This window comes from Lontra canadensis, unplaced genomic scaffold (assembly GCF_010015895.1).
Source record: "Lontra canadensis isolate GAN:19392208 unplaced genomic scaffold, GSC_riverotter_1.0 scaffold129, whole genome shotgun sequence".
In the NCBI taxonomy this organism is placed as follows: domain Eukaryota; kingdom Metazoa; phylum Chordata; class Mammalia; order Carnivora; family Mustelidae; genus Lontra; species Lontra canadensis.
The window spans coordinates 3267548-3293961 of record NW_022631123.1 but is presented as its reverse complement, the minus strand read 5'-3'; the positions used below and the strand labels follow the sequence as shown (position 1 = coordinate 3293961).

At 35.4% G+C, this 26414-nt stretch overlaps 1 protein-coding gene across 2 annotated transcripts in view; it reads right to left on the bottom strand.

Annotated features, from left to right (window-relative positions):
* Positions 1-26414, bottom strand: part of NAALADL2 (N-acetylated alpha-linked acidic dipeptidase like 2) — a 936574-nt gene that overhangs the window by 35400 nt on the left and 874760 nt on the right. For both annotated transcript variants that reach the window (XM_032842372.1, XM_032842373.1), the window contains exons 12-13: positions 22689-22782; positions 10392-10587 (exon numbers count right to left, since the gene is read on the bottom strand). In XM_032842372.1, the coding sequence (XP_032698263.1) occupies positions 10392-10587; positions 22689-22782 (290 nt within the window). The remainder of the gene's footprint in view (positions 1-10391; positions 10588-22688; positions 22783-26414) is intronic.

Sequence of the window (26414 nt, the reverse complement as noted above, 5' to 3'; positions counted from 1 at the left end):
CCAACAGGTATAAGCAGATATACACGCTGTCCTTCAACTTACAAAGAGGTTTGTGTTCCCAAACCTCCTGATTAAGGCCATTGTTTAGAACTCACATGTATCCCCCAAATAAATAATATTATAAATGTAGGTGCTTCCATGGCACCCACAGACTATGTAACCATGATACAGCTAAAATACCACATATTTAGAAAGAACAAGAGGACAATATTATGGTATAACCAGTAGTTTTGTTTTAAGCATAATAATCAGCCTTTAATTTATTCCAAATGATGGTGCTTGAGGATGTTCACTTTCCTAGAGCTCCATTTCTGCCAAGTAGCAAGCATTCAACATTGGTTTATGCTTGTTTCCTTCTCGGTTTCCCACACTCTCAAATCAAAACCACTGCATTGGGTTCAGTTGGTTAAGTGTCAGACTCTTGGTTTTGGCTCAGGTCAGGATCTCAGGGTCTTGAGATCCAGCACCCCCCACCTCCACACTCAGCAGGGAGTCTGTTTTTTATAAAATTTTTTATTTTGCCCCATACCACCCTCTCTCCTTCTCTCTCTCTCAAATAAAAATAAATTAAAAAAATTACTGCAATATGGATACAATGAGAGGATTACTGAAACTTTTCCCCAAAGCCACACCAAATTTCTGATCCTTTGGTAAAATCATCCTCTAGTCCCAAATAATCAGTTAATAGTGCAGCAATGCATATGTCTGCCTGCCTGTCCTTATGTATATTTCATAATGGGGAGGGAAGGAAAACCTTATTAGCTTCTGCTGTTTAAATACTGACTCTAAATATGTAGAAACTAAACATGGGATCCTACCCAGATAACCTCTTCCAGTGTAATAACGTGAGGCCATGGCGTTGCATTTCACACTCATATATTGCAGCTGTCTAGTAATAGAAAATCTTTGCCAATCGCATTTTTGCTGAGAGCAGTTTTAACATCCCATGGTTTCCTATTCGTACACTAAAACTTTAAAATCAAAGATCTTTCTATGTCTGTGCAACTTAATGCAGTCACTTAAAATAAAGGAGATAGCAGCAGCTAGTGCTTTCCTGTTTTTAAGACTACTGATTTATTGATTTTATTGATTTATTTTAAAGATTTTCTTTCTTTCTTTCTTTAAGAGAGAGTGAGAGTGAGACAGTCCAAGCCAGGGGGAAAGAGGGAGAGGAAGAAGCAGGCTCCTCTCTGAGCAGGGAGCCAAATGCGGGGCTCAATCCCAGGACCTTGGGATCATGACCTAAGCTGAAAGCAAACTCTTCACTGACTGAGCCACCCAGGCACCCCTATTTTTAAGACACTTTATCCTGGTAGAGGAGCAAGTGAAGAAAGGAGGAACAGAGAACAGTAGCCTTAAGAACTCATGCCCTTTAAGGATTCTAAAAATTTGTGATAAGGCCAAACGTTTTAGGGAACTTTTCTAAAATAAGCTAGGAAGAATGTGTATTCTATAAGATTTTAAATTTCAAGCATGAAATGCCTGGTGCTCAAATCTAAAAAGTCATTCAAACTTCAAAACTTCAAAACTTAAAAGGGAGAATTTGCCCCCAAAGACTATGCTGCTTGCAGTAGTGTTTCCTGAGCACATACAAAAATATGGTTTGATAGAAGGCTTTCGTACTGGCGAAGGTTGGTCCTTTAGTGAGTCCACATTTATTTTGGAAGCTAACACGTTTTAAATATTATATTCTTTTTTAAAACTGCATGCTTAATTCTATCACTTCCCAAACTTTTTATTTTCTGTGGGATCTTGTAATTCCTCAATACACAAGCTTTTAGCGAATGTTTAAGGGAAAGGAATGTATAATAAAAAGTGAGAGGAAAATTTCACTGTATTAATCCTGGGGAAAGAGAAGTATGTTACTGAATTTTTAAATATTTTTCCTTTGGATAAAAGAGCTATGAAGAAGAAGTTTTGGGATCCAGAATATTATCAAAGTCAGAAGTAAAAACAACAGAATGGAATAAAAGTTACTTTTTTGGGTAACAAATATTACCCAAAAAAGTAACTTTTATTTGTATTCCATATACAAATATATAGAATTCTAGAGCTTATAAATTATCTTCTCACATTTTATCCTCATTTCATCTAGTGTTATCCCAGTATTTTATATAAATTTATCTTAATATGAATAGACCTTTGAGTTTTTCTATTTTGTTGAGAAACTGAGTTTCAGAGTTACTATTTAGCTTGCTCTAGGCCATGCAAATTTTCCTATTCAAACCCACACTTAATTTTATAAATCCCAAATCTTTTTATAAATTCCAAACAATATCATTGTTGCATGATGGTTTTAGTTCTGAAAGCTATTCTGTGAACGAGTGTGCTGTTGATAGTAAAAGGCAATATTAAAGTATATTATATGGCAAAAAAAGAAGGGCAATTCAATAGAGAAAGGATAGTCTTTCCAACAATTAGTACTGGAACTACTAGACATCCACACGCAAAAATAATGTACCTGGATATAGACCTTGCACTATTCACAAAAATTAACTCAAAATGGATCATTGACCTTGTATAAAATATAAAACTATGAAACTCCTAGAACACAACATAGGAAAAAATCTGGGTGACCTTGGGTTTAATGATGAACTTTTAGATTCAACACTAAAAGCACAATGTATTTAGAGAAAAAATTTGATAAGTTGGATTTCATTAAAATTAAAACTTTTGCTTCATAAAAGATACTGATGAGAGAACAAAAAGACCACAGTCTGGGAGAAAACACTGCAATATACATATTCGATAAAAGACTCCTATCCAAAATATAAGAAGAACCTTTAAAACTGAACAGCAAGAAAACCAACAACTTAAGAATATTCAAAGATCTGATAAGACACCACCAAAGAAGATACACAGATGGAAAATAAGCATATGGAAAAAAAAAATAGTTCATTAGAGAACTGCAATTAAAATAATGAGATACCAATACTCATCTATTAGAATGGCTAAAACCCAGAATACCAATAACAAACGCCAGTGAGGATATGGAGCAACCAAAAGTTTGATTCATTGCTTGGCGGACTGCAAAATGGTACAACCACTTTGGAAAACAGTTTGGCAGTTTCTTATAAAGCTAAACACAGGCTAATCCAGCAGTTGTGGTCCTTGGTACTTACCAAAATCAGTTGAAAGTGTACATCTACACAAAGACCTGCACACGAATATATATGCAAACTTTTGTTGTAGTTGCCAAAGTTGAAAGAAACTAAGTGCCCTTTAAGAGGTGAATAGATAAGCAAACTGTGGTATACAATGAAACATTGTTGGGTGATAAAAATAAATTAATATAGAAAAGACTTAATCACATTGCTAATTAAGGAAGCCAATCTGAAAAGGTTACACACTGTATGATCAAAGGATAGTACATTCTGGAAAAGGAAAAACTGGAGACATGAAAATGGCCAGTGGTTGCTGGAGACTCAGGAAGGAAGGAGGGAGAGACAGAAGGTAAAACATAGATTTTAAGGTGTGGAACTATTCTGTATGACAAAGTAATGGTGGACACATATCATCGTACACTTATCAAAACCCAGAGAATGTAAAATGCAAAGAGAAATCCTAACATAAACTATGAACTGTACTAATATATTAATGGTACTATTAATAGTACTAATATATTAATGTTGGCTCATCAACTGTAACACACTATACATCAAATGTAGTACACTATAGCAAGGATAATAGGAATAATAGGGAAACTGTGCTTTGTGGGTAGGGGAACTCTCTGTGTGTGTATGTTTGTGTGTGTGAGAGAGAGAGAGAGAGAGAGAAAGAGAGAGAGAAGGGTTATATGAAAACTGTACTTTCTGCTCAATTCTTCTCTAAACTTAAAACTGCTCTAAAAAAGACTTTCTTTCTTTCTTTCTTTCCTTTAAAAAATATATATATTGTAGTAGACAATGAATAGGTTCACTGGGTCAGACTGCTTACTCTGCCTTTGCAGAATGATAACTAAAGGGAGTTAAAAAGAATCCAACAACAAAACAGATGCCACAAGCTCCCATCTCCAGACAATGCCAGTTCCCAGGAGTAGTAGAGCAGTACATATCAGAGTCATAGTAAAGGAAGAGAAGAGATGAAAGAGTCAGAATTTTTAAAAGAAAATGCAATGAGTCAAATTTTACATAGTGGGATTTTGACAGTAGTTATATTTTTGAGAAGCTTTGTAGTTTCTAACCTACTTTTCCTTACATGGTCCCTGATCATATACATTGTTTCATCTGCTCCCACTGCCTACCAACCTCAGTATCTCTGGAACACTTTGCAGCTTTTCATTATATCATGGCAATCAGCCACTGTATTGTTTCCTGTTCCCCTCCCACAATATTAGAAGAATTCCCTGATTATAGAGGTGAGGCTTAATACTGTGAGCGCCCACTGAATCAGATTCTTAGAGCTAAAAGGGAGTTTAGAAATTATCATTACCAACAAATGATCATATAATCATCCTAAGACCCAGAGACACCAAGTGCCTTAACTAAGTGGCTGGAGACATGGACAGAGAGGAGGTGCTTGCCACTACTCGCCCCTGCTTCATCTGCCCAGGCCCAGGGGAATCCTAAAAGACAACCTGAAATAAGAGTCTCAAAGCCACTAAATCCTTTAATTCACTAATTCTTCCTTAGTATTGTCTCCCAGATCAGCCCTTTGTTCTTCATTACTGACCGTAATATGCTCAGGTTCTCAGCACACCAAGCAGTTCTCACCACGAGACTTCCCAAAGATTTCTGTTCTCTTCCAGCTCCAGGGCACCCAATCTGGAGCATGAGCTAAATCTTCATAATGATGCAGAATTCTCCATAGCTTCTTTTGTGTAAGAAATGAAGTTCAAACCTCTCCACAGAGAATTTAAACTACTGCACAACTTGATTCCTTCATGATTCTCCTTAATTATGATCCTAATATCCATCCAATCTATTCCACTTCTTGTTCTCCACTCTCCAAATGATGCACAACCTCTCTTTTGTGTCTTTCTTTACATCATCTTCTCCTGGAAGTGCTTCCTTTCTTAGACAGTTTGGGAGACTATAACAGAATATTACAGACTTGGTGGCTTATAAACAACTCAAACTTATTTTTCACAATTCTGGAGGATGAAAGTTGTAAGATCGAAGTCCTGACAGATTTGGCATTTGGTGAGGGTCCGTTTCCTGGCCCACAGACAACTCGTCTTCACAAAACAGGAAACCGCAAAGGAGAGCTCTGGAGTCTCTTTTATAACAGCACTAATCCCACTCATGAGGAAAGGTAGAGACTCCCAAAGGTCCCACCACTGAATATCATCCCACTAAGGATCACACTTCAACATACAAGTTTTGGGGGAAGAAAATAATTCAGTCTATAGTACTCCCTAATTTAATGAACATCCTACCATTCCTTTAAGCCCAGGTAAATATCCCTCATCCCCCTAAAAAGCCATTTTTAACCATCACAGCATAATAATTTCTCTCTTCACTGAATCCCAACAATACTTCTTGCCTGTGTATTCATTATAAAATTTCATAAGTATTCTTCAAATTTTTTTATTCATGATTTATATCATTTACATCTTAAACTCCTTAAATGTAGGGATCTTATATTACCAGTTTCCATCAATATGCATGCACAGAGCAGTGTCCAATGAGGGTTTATTTATGAGAAAACACATTTTATATGCAACATTGTAGGATTTCAAAATTTTTGAATCTTCTGATGCTGAATTATGAAGAAAATTTCTTCACATGTTCCAAAAATAATGTTTCAGTGTTTAGTGACACTTTGGTTGAGGCAGTATCCTTTGGGACATGATCCAAATTCTAAATGAAATATTTAGTTTTATACAATGAACTTCTGTCAACAAATTTCTTGAAAAGCAAATTACTTTTGACTTCCTCCTTGTATATTTGATGAGAATTGTCATAACACCATCAGGTTGAAGAGTGAGATTCTTAGATGAATAACATCTCTAAAGGTTATTTAATGTTAGAAAAAAATGAATCTTGTTCACCAAATGTTCTTTTATACAATGTAATTAACAATTTTATCTTTACTCCATATGGTTATCATTATAATCAATTTTTCCATTCTCTTTAACTGCATATGATCTTGTCACACACATTTTTGTATTTTGAACATTTCCTCCCCCATAAAGGAAGAGCTTAAAAGCATTGGGAGTAGAAATTCTACTGTAATTTTGATATTTCTGCTTGAAGAATATTTAAAAATATGAATTCTCTACTAAGAGAAAACATGAAGTAGGATGACTCGTTATATATTTCAGGAATGAAGTAAAAATTCAGATCAACTTATCTTGGGATAAAGGTCAGTCAGATAAATCAAAATGAAGTGATCTGTTTGCATCTATCTATTCAAATCTATTTGCTGTTGGCATATATATGAATAATTAGGGCCAAAGAGAATAATGGCAAACATGTATTTCTTCAATAATTGTAGCAATAGTTAAAGTAATGCCAAAATATTGAACCGTAAGTTTTCAATTCTAAAGTCTGTTATGAGTTAGAACATTATCATAATCAACACTTTGAAGCTTGCACACTGGGATACAAGTTATACTGTAATCATATCACTAACAGGAAAAAAAAAACACTTTCTTAATCACTGTTAACTCAGGAAAAAATCAATATTTCCTTTTCCACTCAAAATGTATGATAAATAAATCTTATTGAAGTGGTAATGCAAAGTTCTCTGGACATATACCTCAGACCATAAGGATCTTCTATATCTAAAGTAAGTGCCAAGGAAGGCAAATGGTGAAACTATTTACTATGTCATAATATATAAAACTATATTCTTAATATATAACTTTTATTAATTTTTGAATTTTTTATAAATTAGAAGTGAGGAAAATTTTTATATTCTAAAAATATAATTTACCTATTCTGATTAAGACTTCTTAATAATGCTGAATTTAATAATGCGGCTTATTTCTTTAGCTGTTATTAGATCTACCATACACTTTACTTTACCTAGATACCTTGTTTATTCTCTTTCTCCATCCCCACCTCTAATATAGCCTTATCAGAGCAGGTGTTATTAACTTGAGGCAATTTCTATGTTTGTGGCGCTTACCACAGTGTCTTAAAAATATCTATTGTAATAAATTAGCATTTTTCAAAGTCTTATAGTGCAAGTCAAAGTGTTAGAAGAAATGATATAAGGATTTTAAATGAGATTTTGAGTTTAAAATCATAACAGAAAATCACCAAATATCAGAACTAAGAAAGATCTTTTATTTTAAACAGGTCTCATTCTACTATCTCATTTTATAAATGTAGAAGTTAAGATAGAGATCAAGTGTTTTGTCAGATCACAGAATGTTGATACTAAAGGCCACCTGAAACTTCATACAGTCAAAATATTTAGAGCAACTTAGCCTTTGTTTGAATACATGCAGTGACAGTGAGTTCACTACTCTATAAAAGCATCATATCTACTCTTTTAAGAACACGACTTATCAGAAAATTTTTTCTTATATGTAATGAAATGTGTATTCCTATGCTTCAATTTTCAATTCTTTTTTTTTTAATTTTTTCTTTCTTCTTCTTTTTTTTTTTTTTTTTAAGATTTCATTTATGTAACAGAGAGAAACACAGTGAGAGAGGGAACACAAGCAGAGGGAATGGGAAAAGGAGAAGCAGGCTTCCCACCAAGCAGGGAGCCCAATGCAGGGCTTGAATCCAGGACCCTGGGATCATGACTGAGCCAAAGGCAGCTGCTTAATGACTGAGCCACCCAGGCACCCCCTCTCTTCTTTTTTAATATTGTTTATGCACCACACGCAGTGCTCCATGCAATACATGCCCTCCTTAATTCCTACCACCAGACTCACCCTTCCCTCCACCCCCCTCCCTTCCCAAAACCTCAGTTTCTCAGAGTCCACAATCTCTCATGGTTCATCTCCCCCTCCGATTTCCCCCAATTCACGTTTCCTTTCCTTCTCCTAATGTTCTCCATGTTATTTCTTATGCTCCATAAATAAGTGAAACCATATGATAATTGACTTTCCCTGCTGGACTTATTTCACTCAGCATAATCTCCTCCAGACCCATCCATGTTGATAACAAAAGTTGGGTATTCATCCTTTCTGATGGAAGTATAATATTCCATTGTATACATGAACTATATCTTCTTTATTCATTTGTTTGTTGAAGGGCATCTTGGCTCTTTCCACAGTTTGGCGATTGTGGCCATTGTTGCTATGAACATTGGAGTACATATGGCCCTTCTTTCACTGAATCTGTATCTTTCAGGTAAATATTCAGTAGTGCAATTGCAGGGTCATTGTAGCTCTATTTTTAATTTCTTAAGGAATCTCCACACTGTTTCCAAAGTGGCTGCACCAACTTGCATTCCCACCAACAGTGTAAGAGGGTTCCCCTTTCTCTGCATTCTCTCCAACACTTGCTGTTTCTTGTCTTGTAAATTTTGGCCATTCTAACTGGTGTAAGGTGGTATCTCAATGTGGTTTTGATTTTAATTTCCCTGATGACTAATGGTCATGAATGTTTTTTCATGTGTCTGTTAGCCATTTGTATGTCTTCTTTGGAGAAGTGTCTGTTCATATCTTCTACCCATTTTTTTATGTAATTATCTGTTTTTTGGGTGTTGAGTTTGAGGAGTTCTTTATATATCTTGGATATCAGCCCTTTTTCTGTAGTGTCATTTGTGAATATCTTCTCCCATTCCATGGGTTGCCTCTTTGTTTTGTTGACTGTTTCACCTGCTCTGCAGAAGCTTTTATCTTGATGAAGTCCCAAAAGTTCATTTTTGTTTCCTTTGCCTTTGGAGACGTGTCTTGAAAGATGTTGCTGTGGCAGTTGTTGAAAAGATTACTGCCTATGTTCTCCTTTAGAATTTTGATAGATTCCTGCCTCATATTGAGGTCTTTTATCCATTTTGAGTTTATCTTTCTGTATTGTGTAAGAGAATGGTCGAGTTTCATTCTTCTATACATAGTTCTCCAATTTTCCCAGCACCCTTATTGAAGAGACTATCTTTTCCACTGGATATCTTTTCCTGTTTTGTTGAAGATTATTTGACCATAGAGTTACAGGTCCATATCTGGACTCTCTACTCTCTTCCACTGGTCTATGTGTCTGTTTTTGTGCAAATACCATGCTGTCTTGATCACAGCTTTGTAGGAAAGTTTGAAATCAGGCAACGTGATGCCCCCAGCTTTTTCTTTTTCAACATTTCCTTAGCAATTTGGGGTTTTTTCTGGTTCCATACAAATTTCAGGATTGTTTATTCCAGCACTTTGAAAAATGCTGGTGGAATTTTGATTGGGATTTTTGATCCATGCTTCAATTATTTAGTCCTAGTTGTGTCCTTAGGTCAAGCACAATATGTTTAGTCCAGAGTATTTTTAATGTTGTATGTTATATATATACACACACAAACACAAAAGTGATGTAGTGCAAAAGTCTAAATTTGAGGTCCTTTATGAATGAGAGTTCTGGGCCAAATAGTTTCTTGCCTCATTATTGTTCAGTACCTCTTTGCCTCCTTCCTTTTTTCACATTCTCACATGCATACACACACACGAGGCATAAACACACACACATATATTAAATTGTTATACACATACACACATTATATATGCATCTATTATATAGAAAGGCATGTGTACTTATATTTTGTGTCTTGTAGAAAAATAAAAAACTTAAATAAGAGTACGTAAAATATATTAGAATCTTTCAAACTCCATTTTCCCTCTTTAATATCTACTATATCAGGAACTATAAAATAAAAACCATGTTATACTCCTCTCATCCTCTAAAAACCAAAATTGAATCCCCCTTCCATATCAAAATGGGTTTATTAAAATATTAAAATTGTTAAAATGTTTCTAGGAATCACTCTTTTATGACCCTCCAACTAATATTTCTAATCTCCTGGCCATTTCCAGATTCATCTAAATCCCACTCTCCCCAGAATATTAAACTTATTTAGCTCTATCTTGACAGGTAGCCTCTAGAACTAAATGCAATACTCTAGATGTGGTCTTACTATGAAGAATAGTGTAGGCTTGTCTCTCGATTCATTCAAGAAAGTATTTTTCCCAATACAACCTATAATTCCATTTGGTTTTCCCATAGCCATGTCATGTCTAACTCATATTAAGCTTAATGTCAAATAAAATTCTTAGTCATTTCCTATATGATATTGCCAAGCCAATTTCCTTTATTCTATACTCATGCAGTTGAAATTTCCTTTGGGTAAGAGAATGGTACTCAAAGTGTACATACAATAATTACTCATATAACTACACATAATATCTACATTAAAAATAGTGTCATTTTCACAGAAGGTACACATTCTGAAAGTTAAACATAAAAATTTGATTGAGGGGCATAAACAAATAAAGGTTGAGACACATATCCTACCTATAAAAACCTGGTGGCACTTGCTGTACGAGGAAGTTTTTCTCCATGTCTTGGAGAATGTCATTCAGCATTCGGACACGGATGGGAATTCTTTCCTTGGGATCATTAGCAGGACGCATCTCATCTGACTGGAATTGTTCAGCACTCTCCCGCAGACGTGAGGCCAGAGCTAGCAGTTGAGTGTTGGGTTGATCACCTGGTGGAGATAAATGAGTCCATCTCAGAAGAGACATCCTCAAAGGAGCAAAATAATCATTCTGCAATCATGATGTCAAAAAGGAACATCAGTTAAATTTTTCTAATTAAATTTATAATTTATAGTTAAATTATAATATTAATCCCACCAAAAATATTCTAAATATTATATTCTGCTAAGAGTATTATATTTACTGCTACCACTACTACTAGTAATAATAATTACTACTACTAATAATAATAATAGTAAATAGGTACTGGTTAGGAGACTGCTATGTTCCAGACACTGTATTGAGTACTTCAAGTATTTATCCTATTTAATACTCACCAAAGTTTGCATTGTCATGTCTATTTCAGAGCACCTGAGAATTAATTAAGACAAGCAAATTGTACCAGATCATCAACCAAATAAATGTCAGGCCAAAATTAGAAGCCTGATCTTTCTGACTCAAAAATTCATGCTTTTCATGACATATCCTATATTTCTGTGTGAAAAAAATAATTATAAAAGAAGTTATCTTCTCTTCTGAGAGCATGAGATATGTTACTCTGTTGTGATATGTCCATGGGCTCCTTTGTTTTACTCAAAATTTCCTGTAATTTGAAGCTAAAATATATCTTTGACTTGAAAGTACACTGAAAACTATCCTATGTAATGTTTACATTGCTTGGTTTTGCTTTTGGGATGATTTTTGTTTGTTATGCTTTATTCCTATTTGTACAACTTACTGGAAGTCATTTTGATATGAATGGTGGCAGCAAAAACAGGACATTCATTTGACTAAGAGTAAGGCAGCATTAGTACAGTGATAATGGCCACCAGAAACTGTAGCCAGACCACATGAGTTCAAATCCCTGCTATACCACTTAGTAGCTGTGTGATGTTGAGCAAATTACTGAGCTTCAGTATCCTAATTTATAAAATGAATAAGATAATAGCATCTGCTTCATAGATTATGAGGGCTGAATGATGAATATTTTATAAAGTGTTACAAAAAGTATTCCCTACAGTTAGGCAGTTTCCAGCTGATGTGACTTAGCACCTTGTTTAAAAAGCAATCCTTTGTTATACCACGAGAGGGGCATTCCCTCATCATCTTCTTCCCAATATTCCCCACCATTTGTGTCATTCTCTGGGTGAGGCAACAGTTGGTGGTGTTGTTCTCAGGTAATTAGGTACAACTGACTCCAGCAAGGTCAGAAACTCAATACAGAGAACTATGTCAAGTCGAGGTGAGGAAATGAACATGGGCCTGATGGCTGTCCTGGCAGCCAGCCTAAGCTGGCTATCCTGAGAGCATGGCATTGATATAAGCAAATGGAGAGATGAGGAAGCCATTTGGGACCTTTGGCTGGGGAAGTCTCAAGCAAAAGGGAAAGATCACAAAGGGACTCTCTCCAAGTGAAGTTCAAGGGTTATCAGATCCTCAAACACCTGGTCTTTGTGAAAATGCAGATTCTCAGACCTGCTGAATCTCTCTAGGCATAGAGCCTAGGAATTTCCATGCTACCCAGATTTTTACCCACATTTTAAAGTTTAAGAAGCACTGTAGAGAACTGAGGAGCTAAGGAAAGATTACCTGGGTTAGAATTACAGCTGATGTATAGAATATGTCTTCATAGAATTATCTAACTAAACATTTATTGTCTTTCCCCTCCATCTGATGGGGACTATTTCACATGTCACTTTCTTCAGAAGCCAGCACAATTCTGACACTCAATAATTGTTTGCTAAATAAACAAAAGAGATTTAATAAAGTATTTTCAGAAAAAAATCCAATAACCAAAGAAAACTGCACAGATATAAGTGGTTTTCATGAGAACTATAAAGAGATTGCCACATTTATATGCTTTCTGTTCACTGACATTAACAATATGAATAAAATTAATTGTAGGAGTTCACAGGTTTTGGCATTTTGATGTTTTCAAAGTACATTCTATATACATTAATTATCTTGTTTGATATCATAACAAAACCTGAGGTTGCGAGAGGAGAAATTTTTGCTCATTGAGGATATTCAGCACTCTGTTATTTAAACAGTTATAATGATAATGCCATTTTATGAAGTTACGGTTTATTTTAAATTGTGATGTTTCACTGAAGTTAATATATGGGGGCCTTATAGGAAATACCATTGTACAAGGGAAAAATAAGACAAAAAAAGCACATTTGAATTATACTGGAATAGAAAGACTGAACAACAGAAAAAAACAAGTTCGACATCTTAGAGTCTTCCACTTAAGAAAGAAAAATCTGTTCTGATCTAACATACACTACAGAATTGAAGACATTACTACTGAATCAGGTGAGACAAATTGTACCATTCTACTTTATTTAGCTTTAAATGAATTTATCTTTCATGGTGGTGAGGATGTAGAGAACTGACAGCTTTAAGAACTGTCTTGTTCCAGAAAGGACCCTGAGAGTGAACGCCTGCCATCTACACAATCCCCTATGTATTACTTCCAGGGTATAAGCTTACAAATTAAAAAGTAGCTTTACTTTCAATGTTCTCTTAATCATTTGTATACATAACTGATGTTCCAAAGATTCCTAATAGCATTTTAATGACAATTAGAACTTATTTGTCCCTTTAAATAAGACCCAGAAACTAACATCACTGACTCTATGTAAGCTGTGACCCTAAATGATTTTTCCCCCATGATACTGAATCCCTGTTAGAATGTCAGCTCTGTGAAGGCAGAGATTGTTGTCTGTTTTGTTTTCGGCCATTTCCTCAGACTAACACTATGCCTGGCATATCACTGAATCATCTACTTTGATCAGAACATTATAGTAGCTGCAATATTTTTATCCTTATCTGCCTTGTCTATCTCCTTTCCCTGACTGAAAAGAACCCCACAAGGTCATCAAATATGTTTTATCTCTTTGTATCTCTAGATGCTAGCACAATATCCAAGACATAATAGTCATTTACTAAAAATTGTGTTGAGTAAATTTCGAATTATAAGGTAATATTTTGAGATATTATACTAAACAATGCCTACAAAGTCACTTAGGGAAATGTTTGGCATATAATAAGGACAACTAATTTTGCTAAAATTCAATAATAATTGCAAAGGAAAAGAAAAGATAAGAAAATAAGCTATTTTAGGGTAATGATAAGTCAAACTAAACTAAACTGAATTAAAATATGGCCTGCCAATAATCAATAAAAAGAATATATAAAACTTCATTTAAGTCACAGTGAATGTCAGAGAATGGAGGACTAATTGAGGCTCTTAACAGTTCAGGTTTAATAAGCAGTAAGTCCATTGACCAAAGAAAATGAATTGGGAGTTAGAGATTTCTCTCAGTGACAGTTAATACAATTATCTTGAAGTTATATGCACACAGAGTCTAAAGACACAGGTCTTGGTATCAAAAAACATGTAAGAGCTCCATCTACTTAATTACTATCAATGTAGTTTTGAATAGATTACTTAATATTATTGTCCTTTAACTTCCTTGGGGAAAAAGAATAGTCATTTCAATCTCTAAGCATAGAAATCACCATATAAATGGAAAATACTATTACCAGAGTACACAAACTAAGTATAAATTACCACCAACTCATTTTTCAGACATGTAAAAAATACTGTAACTAATGATTTTTTCTTAGAGATATTACTTTTCACTTCTTCAAATCAGTGCCCCCACTTCCCCATTATTGTATCACACTCTTCCCTGTATATACTGTAATAAAGATTCCCAATTTTATTTTGTGGTGAATATGAATCTGGAGCCATTTTTTCTTCCCATGGGCTGCATCTAGAACTTCTTAAGAGCAAGGAAAGGGATAATATAAAAGTTAAGGAATTAAACAACCAGACTTCAAAAATGATCCTTTTACATCTTCCCTTCTGGTGAAAAGCCAAAAATTAATAAGTCTAAAAAATTTTTTTAAAGATTTTATTTATTTATTTGAGAGACAGAGATCACAAGTAGGCAGAGGCAGGCAGAGAGAGAGGAGGAAGCAGGCTCCCCGCCGAGTAGAGATCCTGATGACGGCTCCATCCCAGGACCAGGGGATCATTACCTGAGCTGAAGGCAGAGGCTTTAACTCACTGAGCCACAGGTGCCCATTAATAAGTTTTTATAGCATGGCAGAACATACTGATATGTGATAAATATTAAAAATCAACCTTAAGGGGCACCTGGGTGGCTCAGTGAGTTAAAGCTTCTGCCTTCAGCTCAGGTCATGGTCCCGGGGTCCTGGGATCGAGCCCCACATCGGGCTCTCTGCTTGGCAGGGAGCCTGCTTCCTCCTCTCTCTCCGCCTGCCTCTCTACCTACTTGTGATCTCTGTCTGTCAAATAAATAAATAAATAATTTTTTAAAAAAATCAACCTTAATATAATACAAAATAATTAAGACTGCCTGGTAAAATTATCTTGTTATTTAAGAGATAATTGAAATGGACTTCTAAATTTCAAACAGAAACAATGCATTTTTCCTTTGTCTCAAAGTAAAATACAAATGTATTTTCAGTAAGTAACGTATTGAGTCCTATTTTGTGTGGTTTTCTATAAATACTGGGAGGGAGGCAAAGGCAAAGATTAAATCTTCAACCTTAATAAATTCCTAATCTAGCTAGATATAATCCACAAATGGAGAATAAATAAGGATCAAATAAAATAAATGCTCATGAGAAAGACTGAAGAGTTTATTGTGTATAAAAATATCTTAAGTAAATCCAGAGAAGAAGTGATACTTGAAAGATCATGGTATTGCCCAGAAATCGAGGGCATCTAAAATGGACCTCTTGAAGTTCTGAGACTCTTTCTACATTAAAGCAGTCAAGGATGTTACATCTGTAAACAATAATATTAATTGCTACTAATTAATCCCTTAGTCCTCAGCTTTTTAGAGGGTGAAGTTGCCTTTACCTTCAACCCTTCCATTTTTTTCATTGTGTTATACAAAGAACAGATCTGCATATTATAAGCAGTAGTAATATTAACTGTAGAGGAGAGAAGGAGGGAGGGAGAGAGAGAAGGAGGAATTATGAGTCAGTGGATAGTGAGATAGTATTCAGATTTAAGGAGGCCAGTTCAGAAGAGGCTCTAAAACATACTGAAGGAAACCTGTCCCTACTCCTATCTTCTAGTGGGTTATCACATTGCCGTGTTGTCCCCTTCAAGTCATTTGGGAGGCGGTGTGGTGTAGTGGAAAGGGCAGGGGTTTTGGAATCTGATAGAGCTAACTCTATTCAATCCCTAAACCTACTGCTTAAATAGATACACCCAATGAAAACATAAACACACCCTCCCCGACACCTCACTCACAGTTTCTTAATCTCTAAATTGCTCTTAACAATATCCAGTTCAGCTCATGTGGCTAGAGTAAGATTAAATGTCACAATGGACATAAGACACTTGGCACATTACCTAGGGCTTTGTGGAGTGACCCTGAAAGCGCCATGGTGTCCTCAGAAAACTTGTTCCTCTCGAGGACCATTGTTACAGAATCCTAAAACAATTTCCAATAGTAGATCAGAAGCTCAAAGGCACTTCATACATGTCCTATGCATAAGGTCTCTAAGGCATCTGGGTAAGACTAGTAACTACAGTTCTGTCTGCCCTCACTGAATCTGTGTGCTCTTTTCTAACCTGCCAGGACCTGCCCAAACTACCTCTTCTCCCCAGGTACTCCGGAATCTTGATGAGTTTCATTTTGGCATAAACCCATGTGTTTAAGTCTGTTCTACAACCTTCTAGACAAATGCATAACTATCTGATTTTAAAGAATGGTTTTACTACTTGCCATTGTGGCTTTCTTCCAAGTTTTATCCTCCAAAAAGTTTTAAATTTCAGTTTATTTCCACTTTTCTGTTTTTTTGTTCTATTTTGTGGCTGTATTTTTTTAAGACTCACTCAATTTCATCTTAAATTAAGAGTGAAATGTACTGGTCATACTCTAAAACTACATTTTTATATCAAACAAACATAGCTTTTTATTTTAATAGTATTTCACAGAACCTGTTCTTCTATGGAAGAGCTTATCACAGTTTTAAAGGTGCTAACAATTGCAAAATCATAGCTTAGACTTCACTGATTTATAGTGACAAGGGAAAGTATGATTTATGTTTCACATAACACAGTGGTTAAAAGCAGAACAGAAGATTATTTTGGGGGAAAAATGTATGTTACTTAATGTCGTTTTAAAAATATCTTGTGGCACCACTAGAGAGAAAAAAAAGAAATTGCCAATATGATTTCATCCAGGGAAAACAACAGTCCTTTATTATCCCACATTTTCTATTCTTCATGCTAGCTTCTTTAGTATGAATCAAAATGAATCATCTCAGCTGGTTATTTAAAGAAATTAAACAAACAAAAACGCAGGTATAGAGAGAAATGTGGGAGCTAGTGCACTGCTGATAAATAATCTAACACTGATTTTATAATACATTGATAAAAGGATATTATTTAAAAGTGCAATATGCCAGAAGACAGTAGATAATTATGTCTAAACTGAATACAGTAGAAATCCCTCTTCCAAAGGCGCCAAACCGGCATACTTAGAAGAATCAGGTCAGCCACTTCTTAAAAAGTATGCAAGGCATTCTGAAAATTTTCTCATATTCTAAATATTGCCCAAGGATCCAGCTAGCCAACACAGATGAAAATCTAGCATGAATTTGACCATATTGCATGGAATGAGTTCTCCCAACAGTGTCTGTCTGCCTGGTGCAGAAACTGATCTGGATATTGGCTGCTTTGGAAGAGTGAGCAAAACTTCCCTGAATGAATTAAATTCATGTGTGGTTTATTTTTTACCAGTCTCCTCCTGAGGCAGAAAGTTGGAGTTGTATATTTAATAACATGTGTGAGTTTAAATATGTTTTGGTTAAGCCAAGAAAATGAAAAAAAAAAAAAGATTGAATAAAATTAATCAGTATGAGGTCAAGGATACTTTATGCTCTATTATGAGCCAAGATTAAAAGTATCTTTAAAAAAAACACAACTTTAAAATTCTTGCCAGAGAGGCAATACTTACAGAAAAATGGATTGTGGTACTATTCTGTAATGGGCATAGGATATTACCCTTAAAATGCACTTAGGGAAAAACAAAAATTCACAATATAATAGACCATTACTATGATGGGAAAGTAGGAAAATGGTAAGAAGTCATTACCATATTTCAATCAATGTAGTGACACATATAAAATGTAGATACTGCAAAGAAAACTTTAAACAAATTTGAATGAAGTACTCAGAATACTGAAGGAAATGATGATAAAGGGAAGCTGTAGGAATAACAACAAATTGTGACACAGGACATAAAGGAAAAGAAAGTATAATTCTAAGGAATACAAAAGGGATGACATGCTCTGGATGATAACTAAGGGACATTATTCAATAAAAATATGAGTTCAAAAAGAAGTGGGAGGAAAGAAAAACTAGTTTCAGGAGACAAACTCTGATACTATAGAGACAACCAGAATTTGTTGCAGACCCAGTTGTCCCATCTCCTTGTTTGAACTAGATGTGGGATATCAATATATGAAATACAAATTTTAATTAGTTATGTAGTCACAGTACATACAAAAATATACGGGGGGGTGGTGCCTGGGTGGCTCAGTGGGTTAAAGCCTCTGCCTTCGGCTCAGATCATGATCCCAGAGTCCTGGTGATATCTTGCTCTCTGCCCAGCAGTGAGCCTGCTTCCCCCTCTCTCTGCCTGCTTCTCTGCCTACTTGTGATCTTCGTCTGTCAAATAAATAAATAAAATCTTAAAATAAAAAAAAATATACACTGGGGATTGATACTAAACATATTTTTAGGAATTTGTACCCAGTGGATGGCCAATTTCTTATTGAATTTCTCTCAATTTGAGCAAGCAAAGTAAGCTACTTCTGAGAGAATACTTTGAAGTCCTGTTCACTCAAAATGGTAACTTCCAGATACGCCAGTTTGTGTCAAACTACTAGAAATCTAACATGATTTGGAATTTCCATGGGAACAAAAATTTTCTTAGAATTGTTTATATTTTAGATGGATGGATTTGGATTTTTTAGGGAGGACACAGGGCCAGGTACCTAATGTACCCACTCTTTACTATTTCTAGGGCAGTCCAAAGTTGGAGTTGGTGGTAATTAAAATCAAGATTGGAGATAGATGGGCTGAGGACTAGAATCACACAATTTATAAAGCACATACATAATTTTTCCATTTGGGACATCCATCATAAATTACTCAGAAAGAAAAAAAGACATCAGATGGGTCTCAGTCACATGATTGTGGAAAAGAACTGACACATATTGAAAATACGAAACTACAGATCTAAAGGAACAGTGCACTTGGCTCAGTCACATCATGACAGTGAAATACTATCTTTCCTTCTACAATGAAGTGATTGACACTAATGAATTATCAGCTAATAAAAAAAGAGAAAAAGTCAGATAAAATCACCATTGTCGGTTTTTCAAAGAACAGGAGGAAATCCTGCCAACAACCATTTTACATTTAGTGAGACAATCAGGAGGTGGCAACAAGCCACACAGTTAGAACCTGTTTCCTGCTGAGTCTGAATTGCACTAAATAAATGTGTACATAGCCAGATCAAATGAAAGTGACTTACTTTATTTGGTCATTTGTAGGTTTTACAATAATGGTAAATAACAGAATTCCAATTAAGAAAAATAGCAGATATTAAACAGAAAGCATCAGACTCACAAAGTCCCTTAGCTATTTTGAAGTGCTGTTTTAAACATTAAAAAGTGGATAAAGTGAGAAAGAGTAAATTTAGTCAGGTTGTTAAATGCTCAGTCCTTAGTCTGCTTCCAGGTTCAAGGGTGTGGTGCTACTTCGTTTATTCTTGGCACCTGTCTCTGCTGCCTGCACACTAGGACCAATGCCCTGCGTGTGCATTTTTTGGACATACTTTTATTTACAAAAAGTACCCCGGAAGCATATCAGTTATCTTATCAGTCACTATTTACATTATATCTCCATGTACCACATAAAAATATTCATTCTCTAACTATTATGTGTTTGGCATTGACCAAATATTAAGAGCCAAGGTCACTCAGTCAAAATGAGCTTTCAAGACCGTACAATAAATCAACTCAAACAAATTATTCACTGGTAAATTATCCTTCTTTCTGGTGGTTGTGAGAACAGTAGAGAATGGTCTGCTGCTACTGTAAACTAGAGTAATAAATAAACAAGATGGCCCATTGTCAAGGGGTAAAAATTACACCGTTGAAAATGCAATTGGGTTTCAGAGACCTTCATACGTAAACTCTTTGCAGTAGGGAGAAACAGTATTTTATAGTCCAGCCTTGAAGGTCACTTTTTTTTTTTTTTTTTAAGCTGTGATTGAGAACTCAAGACTAATCACTGCTAGCTGTCATAACAAAATAAGAAAATATATCAACAATTAAAGCTTGTATTAAGCAGTAAAATTAGATGTTTCATTTAACATGGTACAGGAACTCTGTTTAGCTAATGAAATTATCTCACACTGTAACTAAAATGAAACAGAAATATTTATTTAATTGTTATAAATTGTGTCCATTATTCACACATTATAGCATATTATTCTATTTTAGTAATAAGGTAATAACCAGAGTACGCAAAATGGAACAGGTACATCAAATTTCCTATAATTTAGCAGATATTTGAATGATGTTTTACCTTGATATACAGCAAATAACTTTGAATCATGATGATTTAAACACAAAAATGTATATAGCTTAAAGGTGATGAATCATGTCACTTTGAACATTTATATTCAAGTCACAGTAAAAATATTTTTTTTGCTTATATATCGATGTTTTTGTTACATTTTCTTTTGCTTTGTTTTATGTTTCTTGTACATGCACATCTTATGTCTGCCCACATCTTTCTGAGTGAAAGTAGAGGGAGACCCAAGGAGTTTCACATTAAAAGAAACAAAACTCATACAAAACCGACAACCAAAGGAAAAGTTCTTTACATAGAGTGGAAGCAGTCCAATATAACAGCAAGAAGCCAAAATGCTCCTGGCTCACCCAACTAAGAAACCTGATTTTAGGGAGAGGTTCATCTAGCCTTAGTAGCATCAGCCCACAGTGGAAATCTTTGTAGAATGACTATAGTTTGGTTATTTTTTTCCCCCTTGTACTAACACACTTTTAGATATAACTATTAAAGAAAGAATTATTAACCTGGCCTATTTTCATGATATTTTCTGTACCTTCTTCCTTTAACTAAAATCTGACTTTCCCCTAAGGATACTGCATCCAAGATAGCCCTCTCAGATGGTGGTTCCTTCTCCCAGGCACTTTGTAGCCCTTTCCCTAGAAGAACACTAGGAGCGTCCTCTGCATTACTGAGCATTCTTTGAAGTTTTTTGCTCCTGGTTTTGTCACTCCTTCTTATATTCTTGGCAATTTCCATAACCACATATTCTAGACTCTCTTTCCTTTAACCTCTTTTCCTCCTATCCCACTGCCACGGTCATGTCCTTGCCTGAACACTGTCATTACTGATGTCTTCACTCTTTGTATGATCACATTTTTAACAATCCCATTTTCTGGCCCCCAGCAAAGGAGTCTTTCTAGCTCACTCACTCCCAATTCTTTGATCGCACCAGGAAGTAGCATCTGTCAATCCTCCTCCCTTTCTGTTTCCCCTCATTGCCTTCATTTCCTCACTTTATTCCATGCCCAATTTAGATACTATGGTCCACTCCCATAGGTGCTCCTTTGCATGTACTCCCAGTTTTATCTTATCTAATTCATTGTCCCTCTCCCATTAGAGCTATAGCCTGATTAAATACAACTCTGTCAGTGCTGTATCTGAAACCCTCCTGAAGGCTGAATAATTGTATTGAATTATCTCATTAAAATACAGGTATTTCTTCTGAGCTCTAATGCTGCCCAAAATATAGGCATACGTCATTTCATTGCACTTTGATTTACTGAGTTTCACAGAAACTCATATTTTACATTTTTTACAAATTGGAAGTTTCATGGAAACCCTGCATCGAGCAAGTCTATGATAGAAGCTTGACAAAAGTGAAAAAAAGGAAACTGTATAGAGACCAACTTCAATATACCAAAAACAAAGCAATCTGAGGCCACTTCATATGGGAACAAATAACCCTAAACAGCTCATCTGCTTTCAGGGTTATGGTTTTACAGCCAATATAATAAGAATCATTGAGGAGGGAAGTTGTGTTATAGTATTCTCCGGGTTAAGAAGCAATCCTGATAGACAAGATTTAAAAAAGAAAAAAAAAAGTATTAGACTTATAGATACCAGAAATATTTGGCTGTTAAGAATAATTCACCCCACCCCCCAAAGAATGACCATTTTCTAAGGATTACTGCTTAAGGATTATAATTAAAATATTGACTTTTGTATTGAGAAGTATATGTCTACAAATCACACATTAAATATCTGACAATAAGATGTGTTACTCAAATAGGAGGAGGGTACATTCTTTAATTACTATATTGCCCTTTGTATTTGGTTAATGAAGACAAATTACAAGCTTAGTTGAAAGCTTTGTATGTAGATAAAAGGGAAATGAAGGTAACTATTAGGATGGTATTAGAATTCTGCAGAAAGAGATGTATTCAAACATGAAGGGATTGAAATAGAAACTATAGAAATAATTCTCTTCTTGTCACCCTTAATCTAGGGTGAACCAACACTTCAGTGATCTGGCATCTACCTCAGAAATCAATCCCAAAGGAGAAACTTCTGGGTCAATCTTGTTTGAACTGACTGAATGTTAGCTACAAACTCACTTACCTACTTCCTTCTTTATTTATTTGGAAAAATATCCGATCTATATTTTTTCCATGTGTAACTTATAAGTGATAATAGAAGTTTGAAATTATAAATCTCTCTGACAAAGGGAAGTAGATGAAACATCTTTTATAATCTGATATTTTGTCTTGTGCTCACACATAAATACACCTCTTTTCTATTGACGTGGCAGTCAAATTTCTTCTAAGCCCCTCTCATGATAATCCTCTCCAGGCAGGGAGTCTTGTGTTGTCATAGTTAATAAGATAGCATATGATTTTATCCATTGCTCATTAAAAATTAGTTGAACAATCTTTCATTTGCTAAAATTACTATAATTCAAAGAAAAATTACCTTTAAGGCTGTTTTGAACTTCTAAAGCTACATCGAGAGCATTAAAGGGCAGAACTGGTTCATTGGCAATTTGCAAAATCACTTCTCCTGAGAGCTGAAAGAAAAAAACACAAAAGATGCTAGTATTCAGTATTAAGGGTTTCTGATTTTTTTTTTCCATTTTTTCAATCATTCTTATGTAACCACAGCAGCAAAAACACAGAGGGTAAAATATACATTTGTAAGATATCTTTGCCTTTTAATTTTTTTCCTTTTTTTTTTCCCAAGACTTTATTTATCTGTTTGACAGACAGAGAGAGAGAGAATGAAAGAGAGACAGCACAAGCAGGGGGAGCAGCAGGCAGAGAGAGAGGGAGAAGCAGGTCCCCTGCTAAGCAGGGAACCCAACAGGTTCCTATCTCAGGATCTTAGGATCATGACCTGAGAGGAAGCCAGATGCTTAACCAACTGAGCCACCCAGATCCCCTCTTTCCACTTTTTAAAAAAGATTTTATTTGTTTAAAGAAACAGAGAGAGAGATAGCAGGGGAGGGGCAGAGGGAGAAGAGGAAGCAGACTCCCCACTGAGCAGGGAGCCCTACACTCTGGGCCTGGATCCCAGGACCCTAGGATCATGAATGGAGCCAAAGGCAGAAGACCCTTAACCTACTAAGCCATTTAGGTACCCCTAGTTTTACTCTTCTATAAAGAAAAAATAAATCAGTGCATTTTTCATGTTTCAAAATAGTATAAAGGAATATAACATTTTCTTCTTTTTTAGCTAAAATATTAAGAAATAGCACCCTAGTTGAAGAAGTTACAATATTTAAACTTTAAAACAATTCTTTATTCAGCAGTTCAGAATGTCACACAATTAAAAAAAAAAAAAAACCAGTAGAGAGAAGTAAATGAAAATCAATATCTGGTTAGGGAATTAAAGTAATACCCCAGACAAAATTAATGATCAATTTATTTCATTTAAAATATAATTTAGTCTGAATGAACAGATGGTTACCAGATGGTGGGCAAGGGGATGGGTGAAATAGGTGATGGGGATTAAGGAGTGCACTTCTAATGATGAACACTGTGTGTTGTATGCAGCAAATCACTAAATGGTACGCCTGAAACTAATATTACACTGTATTAACTAATTGGAAATTTTTTTTTAATTTTTAATTTTTATTTTTTTTAAGATTTGATTTATTTATTTGAGACAGAGAGAGCACAGAGGGACAGTGAGAGGGAGAAGCAGACTCTGGCTGAGCAGAAAACCTGATGTGGGGCTCAATCCCAGCACCCTGAGATCATGACCTGAGCCAAAGGCAGACGCTTCACCAGCTGAACCACCCAGGCATCCCATCACGAACTGGAATTTAAAGAAAACTTAAGAAAAATAAATGAACTGTTGTTTTCATTAGGAACTAGAGAAAAAGTAAAATAGAATAGAATTTAGTTGAAAAATTCCATTAAAATCTGTTACTATTTTCCTTAATGCTTTACTCTATTTCTAATTACTTTTCCAAAATCTATCAAAACTAGTATTATTTATATATCTTTGAGGTCTATGTTTAAATTAAAGTTAAACAAACTTTAATGACATCCTCAAAACTTATACCTAGGATTTTTATATATGCATATCACCCCCCACCATGCTCCAAAACTGTCTGAAAACCAACATATGCACCACAGCTGAACCAGCAAATGTTTTAAAGACTGAACAAATCATATGTATTCATATACATCTCAAAGGAACTTAGGGCTGGCAGCAAAAGCACTGTTATTCTCCCTCTCTTTCAACTGATATTTGATATTTACCTTGGTGTAACAAATGTCCCTACATCTCTAATAACCCTGAAGCTGGCACAGAGGGAAATGTGATTGTGTTGATGTTATTAATGTACTATGAAATGTTGTTAGTAAATGAAAATATTGTCTTGTGAAACTACACAGGGGAATTAGCACACTAACTTGAGACATTATAGTACATGTAAAAGATACAACTTACAAGGAAAAAATGATGCTAAATATTCAAATCTACATATTCAACAAGGGTCAAATTCCACTTACTATTTAAAAGTTTTAATTCCCAGGTGTTTGCACAGTTTAAGTCAGGATAAAAATAGAGTTCAATTCGACCTTCTTTAAATGCTTGAAAAAAAAAATACATCTTTTAGAAAGAAAGAGGAAGAAGAAACAGTTTTGGTGTTCCTTTATTTCTTTGAGATATTTTTTTCCCAAAGGTAGTAACCACTTTTTCCCCGATGCCCATGTTTATTTGCAGAGTATTATCTCCAGAATAGTGATCACAAAAATCCTGGGAAACTGCCTACCCTGATTATGCTGTTTTTCAGGGGAAAACCTTATCTGCAATAGGTTGATATGAATTCTGTCTCTATTCAACCTTACTACATCCAAATCATGTAAGAAACGCCTATATTTGGAAATAAATTATTTGTAAAAAGGAATTTTTAAAGAAGATTAAGAAGCATTATGGTTTCTTTTTTCAATTTGCACTAGATAATGGAAACTACAGAACAGACATGTTTTGTTTATAGTTTTGGAGTCTGGAAACCACACATTATAAAGGATTAAAATGAAAGAATGGGGAGGGAGGAGAAAGGCAACTTCACTGTGTGCTGCTGAAGAAAGTTGTTTTTTGTTTTAAGAGTCATTTGGCAGCTCAAACAACTAGAATATAAGCCAACCACCTTGCTATTTCTTTCAAAAAGAACGTGACAACAAATACTGAGACTTCTAAGGCACCTGGCTCATAATAGAATGCTTAGACTAAATTGGCTTTACTTGCAGTTTCCTGAGCAAGAGGGAGATTTGCATAGGTCTTGCCATGAAGTAGGAAAGATGACCCAGACCCATACTCTTCTCATCCGCTCTGAATTCACTTATTCAGGCAAGCCAAAGCAATCATCCCTTTATTTATATAATGCCCCACTCTTTTCAAAGTGCTTTACACTTAAACATCTTATCTTGACAAACCTAGAGGTAGTTAGTGGGGGAATTAATTCTATGTTAAAAACGTAAGCTTAAGTATAAGACTTGCTGGGTTCCAGTCCAAGATGATAATATAGGAGGATCCTGACCTTACCTTGTCCCATGGACACACTGCATCTAGAGCTACACACAGGACAATTCCCTCTGAAGAAAAAAAAAAATCTAATTGAACAATTCCTACACATCAGATAAATAAAAAAAGCCCCACTTTGAAATGTGTAAGAAAGACTGAGACACGCTTTGACTGTAAACACTACCCCATCACAGCAACATATAATTGGGAGGAAACAAACAAGTTCCATTTTCTCCCTGAGGAGAGAAGCGTTTGGATCCAACATGGAGTGCTCTGCCTTTTAAGACTTCCGCCTGAGGGGCAGGCCCCAAAACACCTAGCCCCAAAAGCCAATGAGACTTGTGTCCACAAGACCTACAACACTATAGCAAACAAAGAAACAGCTCTTAAGGGGCTTGTGAGGACTTGTTGTGAGTCCCCTGGGCTCAGTGAAGAGGTAGCAAGCAAAAAATGCCTATATCCCAGTCTTCCCCTGAAATAGGTCAATTTACATATCTTAAAAGCTACAGCCTGAGAGTCAGGCTTCTAATTTAACACACATCTAGGGGTCAACTGCAATTCTTTCTGGAGACTGAGGAGGCTGGCAGGTGTCATCTTCACCATCTTCACATTCTCTCTCTGCCCTGCTCCAGGTCACCAGTGTCTCCTGAAAAGGAGCTTGTGCCC